The sequence below is a fragment of the Rhipicephalus sanguineus genome, chromosome 3 (assembly GCF_013339695.2).
Source record: "Rhipicephalus sanguineus isolate Rsan-2018 chromosome 3, BIME_Rsan_1.4, whole genome shotgun sequence".
Classification (NCBI taxonomy): Eukaryota; Metazoa; Arthropoda; class Arachnida; order Ixodida; family Ixodidae; genus Rhipicephalus; species Rhipicephalus sanguineus.
The window spans coordinates 31,393,249-31,408,043 of NC_051178.1; the positions used below are offsets into that span (position 1 = coordinate 31,393,249).

Below are 14,795 nucleotides of genomic sequence, written 5' to 3' on the forward strand. Positions count from 1 at the left end.
TGAAGCAACTGTTTTTATTTCATTTTAGAGGACCTCTTGAAATAGTGCCTCATGAGTTGGTTAATGCGATGAAATTAGGTGGTAATCAGCCTGCATGAATGTCACACGTGACCGGAATCTTGCGGGGGAAGTGTATATAATGTACATTTTTGGAATAAAGCAAATATTCCCTGGAAGCTTGCTAATATATATGCACCGCTTACCCACTGCCGCTTCTAATAGACGCGTCGTTCCCCTTCAGATGAGCAGACTGCTGGGATAGCTGGCGCGGCGTAATTACTGCTAGATGTGACGAAAAAAAAGAAGAGCAGAGCAGTTAATCGAAGTGCCTAGCCTCAAGCGTCGGAAGGAGGCAGTCCCATAGAAAAGCTGCGTATTATCCGAACTCGAAGCCTTGGAAACTCACAGGGTCCGTCATGCATTCGCCTCAGGCGACTCGAAAGCGAAAGCCATCTTCTTTTTCTTCACAGTCGATGTTCCTAACCTCCCTCCGAAAGCTTTCTGCGACTAACGCGGTTTTGCACTGCCTCCGTGATCGGTCAACATTTGACCAATCCACGTTGTCTTGTGATGACGTCATCATGTGACGTCACGTTATTTGGCGTCACGATAGCGTTATATGGTGACGTCATCACGTGATAATGATATTTTGCATCACTCGTGTTGACGCTGCCGGCGCGGGACGCCGACGGTCATTTTTCGCGAGTAATGAGACACATCTGCTTTCGCCTTAGTAATTAAAGCGGAAACAAAACACGGCAGGTGGGCTTGACCGCTCACTATGAACCGTTCTTTTCAATCGACATAAATCGACATCCGGTATATAAATTGATTTATGCACATGTGTCTCCCTGCGAAAGTTCTGAACGAAGAACACAGAGAGCAGAGTTGACAAAGTCCAGTTTGGCACTGTTCAAAATAGAAGCTTTGCTGGTGTAGATATGTGCATACTTGTCGATAGAGAATGCCTTCAAGGCCCGACCACAATCGTCTAGCTTGCAGACTTGCCTAAAATCCTGCTCTCACAAAAAAGTAACTCGCAGCCACACGCGGTCATGTGGGCAACCAAATGTGCCTAATTGTAATCCATTTTTTCTAGCTTTTAGCGCATGCTGCCTGAGCCGGTCGTTGACGGAACGTTCAGTTTGCCCAACTTGGACGTTTCGGCATGCCAAGGGAGCGTAATATACAAGTCCCGTCGTACGGCTTACGAAGGGAACTTATGCCTGGTTTGGGAATATCGTTTGCTGCAATCGCAAATTCGAGAACAGACCTTTGAATGATTACTGGGAGCTGTGATGACCGGAGGAGTGCGATGCCCGTTTGCGTCTTTTTTGCCCAGGTTGTTAGAGACGTTATGACTATAAGGCATACCTAAGGGTCTCGTCGTCTGTCGCTGGGAGCCTCAGCCATTTCTATTACCTTTCTGCTCTTTACTTTCTGCACTCTGCAGGAGACATTCAACCATTGCATGAAAAAGCAACTCGGCAAATGACGCTGTAAAAAAGGCGGTCACTCATACATGAGAACTGATATACCGCGTGTTGAAAGTTAAGTTTTATGGTTTTCATAAAATTCAACACTGGGAGGTATGTGAAAACCACCTCTGCAAATAAGTTTTTTTTATCCAGGGGGACACAAATAGTGGGACAATAATTATCGCTGTCAGCCGCCCGATTAATAAAAATTGAATAATGAACTTCTTAATGAGAGCAGCAAGTGGGCATTTTTGTATTGTAAAGTTGGAGGCAGTCGCGTTTCTGCACAGTTCCACTTGGAAGAATTCCTCTAGCATGTCTGTGGGATAAGATATCCCGCTGCAAAGCTTAAGTGCGGTTTGCATCTGCGCTGCGGTTAACTGCGGTAACTGTTTCGTGACTGGGGTCTGTCGAATTCTTGACGAAGACGAGAAGCAGTCCTTGAATTGTGGGAGCAGGGCGTTTAGCTGGTCTTGCTTGTTTTTCGGGTGGCTCGGCTTGACGTCGAAATCTGGTTGGGTTCGTCGATCCGTCGAAGCAGGTTCGGTAGCATCGAAGAGGGCGAATGCATTGCTGGCGTCCACGAATTCGTGGATGTAGGCGACCGTCGTACCAATGTTGAGATGCCTATATTCGTGGCTGAAATTTGTCAGCACTACCTTTGCTTTGCCATCACGCAGCTCGGTTATGCCTCTTGCGACGCAAACCTGACGGTTCAGAAGTAGGTGCTGATCGCCATCGATGACACCTTCAAGGACTGCGGGTTCTTCGGTGCCGACGGAAATGGTGATGCCGGAGAAAGGCGGAATGGTGACGTGCTCTTCTATCACATTCAATACGGGGTTTTCTGGCGTCGTGTATGACGGCAGCGCTTTTTCTGAGGTTAGTGTTATTGACTCAGACCTCAGATCAATGACGGCGCCGTGGTGCCTTAGCAAGTCCATCCCAAGTATCACATCTCTGGAGCAATGCTGTAAGATTACAAAGCTCGCAGGATAAGTCCGGTTATTGATGCTGACTCTTGCGGTGCAGACTCCAGCCGGAGTTATTAGATGGCCCCCAGCGGTCCGGATTTTGGGGCCTTGCCAAGCGGTCCTAACTTTCTTCAACATTGTGCCGAATGGTCCACTGACGACGGAATAGTCGGCTCCAGTGTCGACGAGAGCGGTGACGTTGTGGCCGTCGAATAGTACATCGAGGTCGCTAATCCGTCGTCTTGCGTTGCGGTTAAATCGCGGCGTCGGGTCACGGCTACGTGGATTCGTTGCGGTGCTTCCGAGCTGCGTCGTGAGGTCTTCTTCGGTCCGCGAGGTTTCGTCGGCAGGGCTTCGTCTGCTTCGCGTCGTGTTCTGCGGGTCTCGTCGCGTTGTCCTCGTCGGCGGCCGCGGAGGATCTTCGGCATTTCGTCGTACAGCAACCGCACCTCCATCGGTTGCTGCCCTTAGTTTCCGGATACGGGCTAGGCGACCGGCCCCTGTTTGGGCCAATGTGCTGCCGGCGGTGCGGTGACATGTAGCGGCCGGACGACGGCGAGCGCGAAGGTCGTCGTTCTTGCCACTGTGTTCCGGTGAGGTAGTCGTCGATGTCGCGAGGCCGTTCGCCTAGCTGCGGGCGCGGCGCGTTGACGGCGAATGCGCGTAGACCCATCTGACGGTACTGGCAGCAGCGGTACGTGTGGCCGGCCTCCCCGCAGTGGTAGCAGAGGGGGCGGTTGTCAGGGGCGCGCCAAACGTCGGTCTTTCTTGGTGCGTAGCGCGGGGCATAGCGCATGGCGACAGGAGGACTGTAGGGCGTTGGTGGTGGTGGTAGCGGCGGCGGCGGCGGCGTCTTGCGGCGGAAGCGCTGTGCCGGCGCGGCGTCTTCACCTGGACGAGGAGCGGGGGCGTTGCGTCGGGCTGCAGCACTGTAGCTCATTGCTTGTGGCTCAGGCTGCGCTGGTTCAGGTGCTCCCAGAAATTGCTGGATTTCCTGGCGTACGACGTCGGCGATCGGGTCCACTTGAGGCTGGGATGAGGGCAACAATTTACGCAGCTTCTACCACACGATAGCTCTGATGGTGTCACGGAGGTCATCAGATTGCAGCGCGTGAACCTCCCCGTAGGTTGTCGTAGGAATACGGCGGTTGTACTGCCTCCTACGCATTTCCAGCGTCTTCTCGATGGTTGTGGCTTCTGAGACGAATTCCTGGACGGTATTCGGTGGATTCCTCGTAAGTCCAGCGAAGAGCTGTTCCTTTACGCCTCGCATGAGGAAACGAACCTTCTTTTCTTCTGGCATGTTAGGGTCAGCGTGGCGAAACAGCCGGGTCATGTCTACCGCGAAGATGGTCACGTTTTCGTTCGGGAGTTGAACCCGTGTCTCCAGCAAGGTTGCGGCCCTTTCCTTTCGGACGACGCTCGTGCACGTCTCCAAAAAAGCACTCCGAAAGAGATCCCAGGTTCGAAGTGTGGACTCCCGGTTCTCGAGCCATGTCCTTGCTGCTTCTTCCAGGTAGAAGTACACGTGGCGCAGCTTGTCGTCGGCGTTCCACATGTTAAATGTTGCGACCCTTTCAAACGTCTCCAGCCAGGTTTCGGGATCTTCACACGGCGAACCACGGAATGTCGGCGGCTCTCTGGGCGGTTGCATCACTATTGCGGCAGGGTTCGCTGCGGCCGTCATCGTGCGCGTTTTCTGTGTCGCCGTGGCTCTTGTCTTGTGGTTTGGTAGGGGTACTCCTCTCAGTCTGCGGCTAGCACGCTTTCGCACGAGGTCTTCCACGTATTCTTCACGCTGTGGGCTTGGTTCCCGGCCCTTCGCAGGTGTCCGGAACATCAACGAAGCAACACCTCCGCCAGATGTCACGTGGTCGTGACGTCGATGATGACAGCAGTCGGCGTGTCGAGATGAAACTGTTTATTTGGCCGAACTTGTGGCCGGGAAACGAAAACTCAAACTACAGCAATACACGCTGTACACTGATAGCGGCGAACTGGGCGTTGGCATCGATAATTAATGTGCTCATGGCTGGGACGCGCCGTACTTTATACATCGCGCATTGACCTTTCCAGTCTTATCACTGGCGGTTGCGCAAGCTCCGGAATAATCTAGACTATTCGCGTCCTGCGCGCAATCTTAACAAAATGATCTACTACAATCGCGAAGCTTCTCGAACACTGCGGCACGGTCAGCGTCGAGCGTTGCTAACCGTCTTTGCTGGTCAAACCCGAATACGTCAAAATAAACAAGAAGCAGGCGTGGCACTATGTATCTTACGATCAGTGGTACAAAGCTCGCTTTTTCAGGGACGAATGGCCTCGGATATTTTCGCGTTTTCAGTTTCATTATCCCTTAATTCATCTCTCTCCTCCTGTGCATTGGACTTTTTTATTGCGCATCCTCAAATGGTCTCTTGATAGTTTTCTTCCGTTTGTATATACTGCAAATGGATATACGTGCGTGTCCACTTTCGCAGGGTACAACCAAAGGCGAAACCGTGGCCTCTGAGACAGCTACGGCAATCGCGGAGGCCACGGGCAAAACAAACCTGATGGTGGTCACGACCAACATTTTGCGATTTACTTGTACGACGCACGTGTTAGCTATGTTAGAACGGGAACTCTGAGCCTTCAAAACGTACATCCGCGATGCTGTGTGGTGACGACCAACTCAGATTATAGGATGTCGCGGTTTGCGTATCACACGTCTTCAGTCTGCCTCTAGCTGCTCATTCCGTGGTACACGGCACGCACCGCGGTCAGAGCCTCTGCTGAGCTTAATAGGGTTACCACGGTTCTCTATCATGGCTACGCAAAACAACAGCAGAGCCATGTTGTCACACCTTTTGATGCGACCGGCTGTGGAGTACGCGAGTACTTCGCGTACCCAACGAGCTTGCAACGGCCCGTATCCAGCGCTCTCGCATTTCTGCTTCGTACGACAACTCTGGAAATCGATAAAACTGATCGTTGTTATTCAGTCCTTTACGGTCGTGGGAATTCACAACGCAACAGCAGTGTCGACTGCGGTGTTTTTTTTTTGTAGCGTGCGGAGCGGTCTCGTCTGCTGTTTGCGCCGTCTTTCTTGCGAGTGATCTAGCAAGCACTTCATGGCGGTTCGGTGGCGCGTCCGACTAGCGGAAAGAAATTCACAGCTCTCTTTCTGAGCGTTAAATGCGCAAACACACGCAATATTAAGCTCAATCGTTGTTTCGTACTCGCTAGTTGCACCTGGTCCTACAGGAAACTGTGCGAGGGAGTCGGTCTTTGTACTACTCAATACTGCTCCGACAGGTGGCGCCACGCGTCTTGAAAACTCCAGAGTCTGACGTCTATGGCATGACCACGTCGCGCGGATGGTGCGTTTTTGTCAACATCTCGGACACACATTTTTCCCCGATACAAGCCATAGACAACTTCGCTGTAAAATTAGGCAGTTTTGGAAGTCGCATTGGCCACTCTTCGATAAAGCTCCAAAGAAAGCTTACCTTGAAGAACCGAATACACCAATTCCTAACAATATTGCAACTGCTTTAGGGCTTAAAAAACACACGCACACCAGAAGAAAAGTCCACGAGACAGAGCGCCACTTACAACTGAATTATTTGAGAGAAACCACGTACCTTGGTTTCGCGGCTGCGCAAGAAGCCCCCACTTAAGCATCACAGGCAATGCGGTAACGCATACTGAATAATTTTGTCGCGTTAGCTACACTTGCCTAGGCGGAGCCGATTTCGCGTGGAGGGTCATGAGCCGTGCTGCGCATGCGCGAGAATCAATGATGTCACACAGCTGGGTCACCGGAGCTGGCATCTCACGCGCTCTCCGACACCGCCGCTGCTGGTCTGCGCGTTCGGGAGGAGTGACGTCGTAGGCGCGGCAGACACGCTGGCGCCGGCGCGCGCGCAGACTCCGCCACCGCCGCGCGCGGCTCGCCGCTGCTGGTCTGCGCCGCATTCGAGAGGAGTGACGTCGTAGCCATAGACACAGTGGCGCCAGCGCGCGCGCAGCTATTCGCCTTCGCTGTGCAGTCGCCGTCTAACACTGCGCTGGGGCCGCTTGATAGCGCCTCTGACTGGCGTTTGCAGGTGGGTAACGCCATGGAGAAGGAAAGCGCAAATGCTGCTCGACGGCGCAGAAGAGCCGAAAAGCTTATCTCATCGGATCCCGAAGTAGTTGCCTGGCAATTAGCGGTTAAGCGTACGAAGAATGAACAGAAGAAGGCTAATAATCCTAGACAATCTGGGAAGCTAAGAATAATCAACTGAACCTTTGATAGCGCTACGTATATCCTGGCATAGCCGAGCTAAGCCACTGCACACTTTTTGATCAGCCTTATATTATTCTATGGACGAATTGCTAACGACCAGCTGTCATTATTGCTGATGAACTTCCACCAATTCCCTGGCTTTAATATATTTGCTTCTGGCCACAATTAGCACACAGAGAAACACGGCTCACAAGTGCGCGAGGGACAATTTCTGAATGAAAGAATTGTTGAACAAAATATATAAGGACCGAAAAGTGGTGAGCATTACAAGTTGCCCAACGCGTTCTTGTGGGCTTTGTTTTTCTGATGTGCGGACTGTGGCCAGAAGGAACGATTTTGTTACGCGGAAACAGATACGGGAAGGACTACATACAGGTGTATTTACAGCTGCGTGTGCATGCAGCACAGCGCCGGACCACGGCCGCTACATAAAAAAAGGTGTGGCCTGTTGCGTCGCGTCGCCGTCAATGGGCGAGCGCATCTCGGCTGAGTTGACAGTCGCTGCCGCTGTTTTAGATGCGAAGCATCTCTTGCTCGGGGGTATGTCCCGCGGCCTTGGCCTGGGCGTCTGCACTCACACTACGCAGGCGCAACTCGCCTCCTTCCCTCTCTCCAACAGCTGCGCGTTACTCTCTCCACTTCTCTCCCAGCACCTGCTTGCGCTTCTCCTGCGTTCTCGCTTCTGCTCTCGCGGCACATGCACTAGTCTCCTCCTCTAGTCTCCTCTCCTTCAATCGGGTAGAGCGCTGCGCGCCCTGTCCAGCGCTTGCTTCGGTTGACTCCTCTGAAATGCGGGCTCGAAATGCCGAAATTCTCTCCTGTCCACCGACGCGATGAGCGCCAGCGCATGCGCGTCCCCTCCCCCTCTCTCTCTCCTCTCCTACGCTGCCCCCCTCTCGCGTGCCTGTCGACCGCGTTCCCTGCTCGCCCTGTGAGAATTAACGGCCAGGCTAGAGGAAAGACACGACGCGCGTAGTGTTCGTCTTCGCGTTCCACGACGCGAAGTCGGTAGCATGCTCGAGGTCGGTAGCATGCCCAACGAACACCAACGGAACGCGATCGTGCAAGTGCTCCGGCTTCGCATCGCCTCAAGGGCCCCTTTAGCGGTAGATGGTGTAATTTTTTTTTGCTGAGGATGCCACTATTCTGGGACACAAGGCGGACGCCGGTTCGCGCCAGAATCTGGTTGCCTCGAGATTTATGATTTTGCTTTTTCGTGCGCTTTTTTGTGTGATCGTGGGTGTTTCCCTAGCATTTCCCGCGCTTCTCTAAGGTCCTTTGGTGTGCGGGTGTGTGGCAGGCAGCCTTTCTTGCGGTGGGATGCCGCTGAACTCTTGTGTATCACTCTGCGACCCAAAGGCCAGAATAAAGACGCGATTGCGAAACATCACAAGTTCCCCTGCGACCTACAGCGTTGAGAATATCTCCCTCCAAACGCTGTGAGGAAAAGGAAGCAAGTGGGCCTCAAGAGACAGGTCCCTGGTATGTAGGTTGGCACGTAAACGTCTCTCATGAAACGTTCTCCGTTTATAAATAAACCCGTCCGTGTTTTTAAGGAAATTGCAATAAATGTGTTAAGGTGCTGGTCAAATCATTTCACACTTTTGTCGCCTGCACTCGCACTTATAAGTTTGAACACACGTATTCGTGACTTAAGAAGGCGTGTATGCCCAGGCACGTAGCCAGGACTACTTCGCTTGGGAAGGGGTGGGAGGGGGAGGTGACTTTCATCGCTTAATACGAACGCTCAGCAGCCTGGCTGCACCGGGTTGGACTGACGCCGGCGCCACGAAGCGTATCTCAGTATGTTTGTGGGAGCTGGAGTGCCGCTCGCTTTGACTGGTCGACATGTCTTTCGCTTATGTCTGACCGACGAGGATAGTCTGCTCACTATCGACAGCTCCAGCCATCGTCAACCGCCGCAAACATACCGACCAGCACTTCGCGGCGCTGGCGTCAGTAAAAGCCGGTACAGGCCAGCTTGTGGAGCGTTCGTGATGTCTCTTGGACTGGACACGCGGAGATTCTACGCAATGCAAAACAACACTCTCACCGAAAGTGATTGTCTCCGAATACGGCCATTATCCCCATACAGCCACTGGACTTTACGGTAGATGGTTTCAGCCTATGAGGCCGTTTGCATAGTCGCACGCAAAGCTGCTCCGGTTGTGTCGGAAGTGTTGCGTTGCTCATTTACAGCAGGAGTAAACTATTCTGGACTGAAGGCAATAGCTGTGTAGTCAAGAAAAGGAAGAAGCAACGCACTTGCGTCCATTCCTATGCGCGAGTTCGACAGGCGCTACCTTGAATGTGCAAGTCGTTGGTGCCTCGTAATAAATCGTCATACGGCACCTGGTGCAACCTCTGGTCTCATACTGGAACTTCGCAGCGGAACGTTGTCAACTCCTTCAACCGCTACCATGACGGATATTATCAGCCTGGAGCCGCCTTCGCACACATCACCTCCAGTGCCATCCTGCGGCAGCGCGAGCCTCCTGTTTTTATCGGAACAGATGAGACTGACGTACGATTGGCTGTCTACGTATGAACGCGCCAGTCAGTACACTAAGCGGGATGGCCCGGCAAAACTACGTACCGTGATCTTCTGTCTTGATGACCTCACGAACTTCTTGTTCCACAATCATAAGCGTGAACTATAAATCTGGTGTACTTTCAAGATAGCGCTCTTGAAGTCTTCGGCTGCGTATCATAGAGAAGTCCGTGCTCAACAGTGTATACACCAGCGTGCTAAACAGCCTGGCGAGACGTCCGACGGCTACATTGAGTACATCGTGGATATTTACACCCGCGTCAATTCCTCAGTGAGCGAAGAGGGCAAGGTCAGGCATATCCTCAAAGGCATCGAGGGCAATGAATATCAGCTTCTCCTTGCGCTGTACCCTGCTTCTGTCACGGCCGTCATTACTCCTTGCCTTGCCAGAGCTTCGATGAGTAGCGTCGACAAAGGGTCCTTGCGTGCTGCTCTGTTGCACCTGCCGACTCTCTCACGCATTTTCGAGTTTCGCATTCGGTGTAAACCACCAGAAAACAGTGTTATGGCGGAGGCAAGCGCGACTTACCTCGCTGGCCGACGCCCTGGTCTCTTCGCTGTTGATGACGATTTTGGAGAAGTAGCTCTCGTACTCTTCCAGAGAGTCGTAGCCTTGCGCCTGCCCCGTCCATGGAGGAAAGGAAAGAGGCATTGCCCTTCATCAGGAACGTGGTCTCCAACAGACCAAATGACGGCACGCGACAAAATACTTATAGGCACCATGTCAAGAAAAAGTAGCTGCAATAATCGGCGCCGCACATTCTCACTTTTGGTACGGAGGGTACCAAAATGCCTAGCCCCATAATGTGCACTTCGCCTTGTGCTAGGCGGTAACTCACAGCAACAATAACAGCGCGAGCAAAAGACAAGTCATATAATTAGCAAACTCTCCCGTAATAGAGAGTAAATAAAACGGCTACCGGCAAAGCAGATTGGTGGGAGTTAATGCCAGCCAGAGTTTTAACATGCGGTCATGATGCGATGCAGGCCCCAAAGCTTTGTGAGCTGGAATGAACCTGCTTTGAACCTCCTTACAAGTCTCGCCTCGGCCATCCGCACCACCGCACCCGACTGCCTGGTCATGCAGCGTATCTGTCGAAGAAGGTGGCGCAAAACTAGCGCCGCGAGACTCCCGGACAGCGGCCGTTGAAAACAATCTGGTGCCCTGTATCTGCCTTTGAAACGTCGCTATTGGAAATGATGAATAAAATTTGAGAGTACTAGAAGTTACAGCTTCAGTGGTATTGTGAACAAGCACTAAGGGGAACTCGGAAGCAATATTTATGTGACTTGTGCAGTCCTGTACGAAGGGTTGGGAGCCAGAGACCACCTTTCCTTAACTTATGTCTGGTCGCTCGGATGTTCTCAGTTGAGGGCCCCGATAACGGTTCTGGCTTTTGGATCAAGCTAACTAGAAGATCACCGACAACTGTGACCTTTTTCATGCTTAATAACGTGGCAATGGTCGTCACGCGGTCGTCCTTAGCTTCGGTATTAACCTCTTAGTTTCTCTAGACATCCACTTAAGAATGTACGACGGTAGGCATACAAAGTATGTGGAAAAAGCGACCTCGTTGAGTGAAGAGCAGAATGACTATAGTTGCTTGGACTGTTAAACTGTTTAAGTAATCTGCTTGCAAAGTTTCTAAAACCCTCAAGCACCTAAGCACATCCGGACAAGACAACGCAATGCTGGCACCTGAAGCCTGTCGAATATGAAATTAAGAATAATCCGACAAATGGGAAGCAGGCACAAAGGTCTCTGTGGGCAGTCTTGAAAGTTTACAAACAATTTAGAGACTTCTTTCGTATGCTGTGCGTCAACTGAGGAGCACGAATAAATGAAGTTAGTGACGACCATTTAAAAGAAATTACTTTTTAAATGCGAAGCATTTCTTAGCGAACTTCTGCGACTTTGAGCGTATCTATCTATCTATCTATCTATCTATCTATCTATCTATCTATCTATCTATCTATCTATCTATCTATCTATCTATCTATCTATCTATCTATCTATCTATCTATCTATCTATCTATCTATCTATCTATCTATCTATCTATCTATCTAGCCGCCTACGACTTTGTGCTCTCCTGGTCGCTTGGTTCATCGAATGTGCACCAAAATTGGTATGGCGTAACATGACTGTATGACGAACATAAATGACAAGTCATAACATGAAAATCATGACACGCATGTCATGTACAGCATGATTTACATGCTACGCTCATGGTGCGCTGGCGGCAGTTTCGCTAGCTTGATCTACCCCGAAATTGGTATTGCGCGACGTGACTGTGTGACGAACATAAAAAATCGAGTTAACATGAAAATCATGACACGCATGTCATGTACAGCATGACTTCCGTGCCACGCTCATGGAGCGCTGGCGGCCGTTTCGCTAGCTTGATCTACCACGAAATTGGTATTGCGCGACGTGACTGTGTGACGAACATAAAAACACGAGTTAACATGACAATCATGACACGCATGTCATGTACAGCATGACTTACGTGCCACGCTCATGGGGCGCTGGTGGCGGTTTCTCTAGCTTGATCGGCCCCGAAATTGGTATTGCGCGACGTGACTGTGTGACGAACATAAAAACTCGAGTTAACATGAAAATCATGACACGCATGTCATGTACAGCATGACTTCCGTGCCACGCTCATGGAGCGCTGGCGGCCGTTTCGCTAGCTTGATCTACCACGAAATTGGTATTGCGCGACGTGACTGTGTGACGAACATAAAAACACGAGTTAACATGACAATCATGACACGCATGTCATGTACAGCATGACTTACGTGCCACGCTCATGGGGCGCTGGTGGCGGTTTCGCTAGATTTATATACACCAAAATTGGTATCTTGTGACGTGACTGTGTGACGAACATAAAAACACGAGTTAACATGACAATCATGACTCGCATGTCATGCACAGCATGACTTACGTGCCACGCTCATGGGGCGCTGGCGGCGGCTTCGCTAGCTTGATCTACCGCGAAATTGGTATTGCGCGACGTGACTGTGTGACGAACATAACAACTCGAGTTAACATGAAAATCATGACACGCATGTCATGTACAGCATGACTTCCGTGCCACGCTCATGGAGCGCTGGTGGCCGTTTCGCTAGATTTATATACACCAAAATTGGTATCTTGGGACGTGACTGTGTGACGAACATAAAAACACGAGTTAACATGACAATCATGACTCGCATGTCATGCACAGCATGACTTACGTGCCACGCTCATGGGGCGCTGGCGGCGGCTTCGCTAGCTTGATCTACCCCGAAATTGGTATTGCGCGACGTGACTGTGTAAAGAACATAAATAACACGAGTTAACATGAAAGTCATGACACGTATGTCATGTACAGCATGACTTGCGTGCCACGCTCATGGGGCGCTGGCGGCCGTTTCTCCAGCTTGTTCGACCCCGAAGTTGGTATTGCGCGACGTTACTGTGTGACGAACATAAAAACACGAGTTAACATGAAAATAATTACACGCATGTCATGTACAGCATGACTTACGTGCCACGCTCATGGGGTGCTGGCGGCCGTTTCGCTAGCTTGATATACACCAAAATTGGTATCTTGCGACGTGACCGTGTGAGGAACATAAATAACACGAGTTAACATGAAAGTCATGACACGTATGTCATGTACAGCATGACTTGCGTGCCACGCTCATGGGGCGCTGGCGGCCGTTTCTCTAGCTTGATCGACCCCGAAGTTGGTATTGCGCGACGTTTTTTTTCAACGACGAACACTGATACGAATGTACTGAAATTGTGGACTGTTGTTAAAGGGCCCCTAAACCACTCCGAGTTCAAAGACGAAAGAGTGGTTTGTTTCTCGCCCTCACTGCCCTTACTACAGGCGCTATCTCCTACTTGCCGCGTACTTCTTCATGAAACACGCGGAGAATATACACACTATGCGTTGAGTCTATCATGATTTCGCGCTTTTCGGCTGCACGCTGTTATATCCGCTTGCACATTCGAAAATTCACGAAAAACTAAGTGCAATCAGTTGATCGGGCACGATGGTCGAGGGACAAGGCGGAACGAGCGTGCGAACGCATGGTAAAGCAGGGCGGGAGACAATGCACAACTGATATCCCTTGTATATGGACAAGAGCTTATTTCCTCATAACGTCACGTTAACAGGCTACTGGCGTAGCGAATTGTTAAGAATAACACGCTCCTTCTTTCTATTTTCATAGGTCGTTTAAGTGAGGCTACTTCTCGGCGAGAGTCGTGGAGGGTACAAGGCGAAGATGACGCGCGAAGCTACAAAAGAAAAAAAGGGAAATATATAAAAGAGCAGTAGGTTGAAACATGATGCACCAGCAGCATAGTCATTTGGGTTCCTGCGTAAGAGGCGCATTTCCCACAATAGAATCGTTTTGTTGGACCAACCTCCAGACCGTCTTCCTTTGCTCGAATGAGTGACGTGGCAAACTTATGTGAAAAGAGGATGAGCGCATCTCGTTTTGCTGTAAACCTTCAAGTTCTGTCGATAGCACGAAGAGTGGTCTTTTCTTCAAAGACGGCGGCACTCAATTGTTCAGTGACTCAAATTGTCTACCTACCGTCACTCACACGGTGAAGTACAGCGACGTCAAGCGTTATGAGTTCACTCCTGCGGCTTTACGTGCAAGAACCACGATAAATTATGAGCCACGACGTAGTAGGGCACTGTTGGAATGAGTTCAGTCACCTGGGGCTCTGTAACGTGCCCCTAAATCTAAGTGGCGCTCTTGCATTTCGGTGCCATCGAAATGCGACCATGGGCGTATCTACCGGGGGGAGGCAAGGTGGGCGCTAGCCCTCCCCTTCCCCCCCCCCCCCACTGAGCAAAGTTAGGGGGGCGGAGTCACCCCACTTTCGACAGTGGTCATTGTCGACTGCACACTGGGAAACCATTAACTGAGGCGAAGTTTTACTTCTACGCACTAAACACTTATATAATGAAATTTATCCTGCGCTTCTGCTGTGGAGATCGTCTCCCGTGTCTCACGACCACGCACTGCAGATTCCCTGCGGTGCGGACCGCCTATGCGACGCTTTCGCGCTTTGCGCTACAGCATTGCAGAGTAGGCTATATACCGCTGAGTAGGGGCTCTTAATGTTAGAGCACTCTGTCATCATTTTATTCTGCTCTGCCTGACCTGAAATTAACATAATCGACGACGACGCAGTAAAATTTTTATGTACCAATCAATGGTCTTCCTGTTTCAGGAAATTCATTTTCGTTCATCGGAAAGGAATGGCACCACCGCTGCTGTATATATCCAATTTGCTGAGTCGATGAGTGTGCAGAACTGTTGAGTGTTTTAGTTGGGCCGCATTGGGGGAGTTAAAGAATGTTTCCGCTTTAGTTGCCGATTACCTGCGTCGCCCTGCCTACGTTTTTAGATTAATCTGAAAACGTTGGCCTTGCTTATCATATGGTAGCTTGCAGCGATCGCGGCGGCTTGGAACAAGGTGAGGGTTTTCTGGACTACGGAGACTGAA

At 50.9% G+C, this 14,795-nt stretch overlaps 1 protein-coding gene across 1 annotated transcript in view; it reads right to left on the bottom strand.

Annotated features, from left to right (window-relative positions):
* LOC119385365 (indolethylamine N-methyltransferase-like) overlaps nucleotides 1-14,795 on the bottom strand; it is a 74,386-nt gene that overhangs the window by 47,319 nt on the left and 12,272 nt on the right. The window contains exon 2 of the mRNA XM_037652817.2: nucleotides 9,806-9,895. Within this exon, the coding sequence (XP_037508745.1) occupies nucleotides 9,806-9,895 (90 nt within the window). The remainder of the gene's footprint in view (nucleotides 1-9,805; nucleotides 9,896-14,795) is intronic.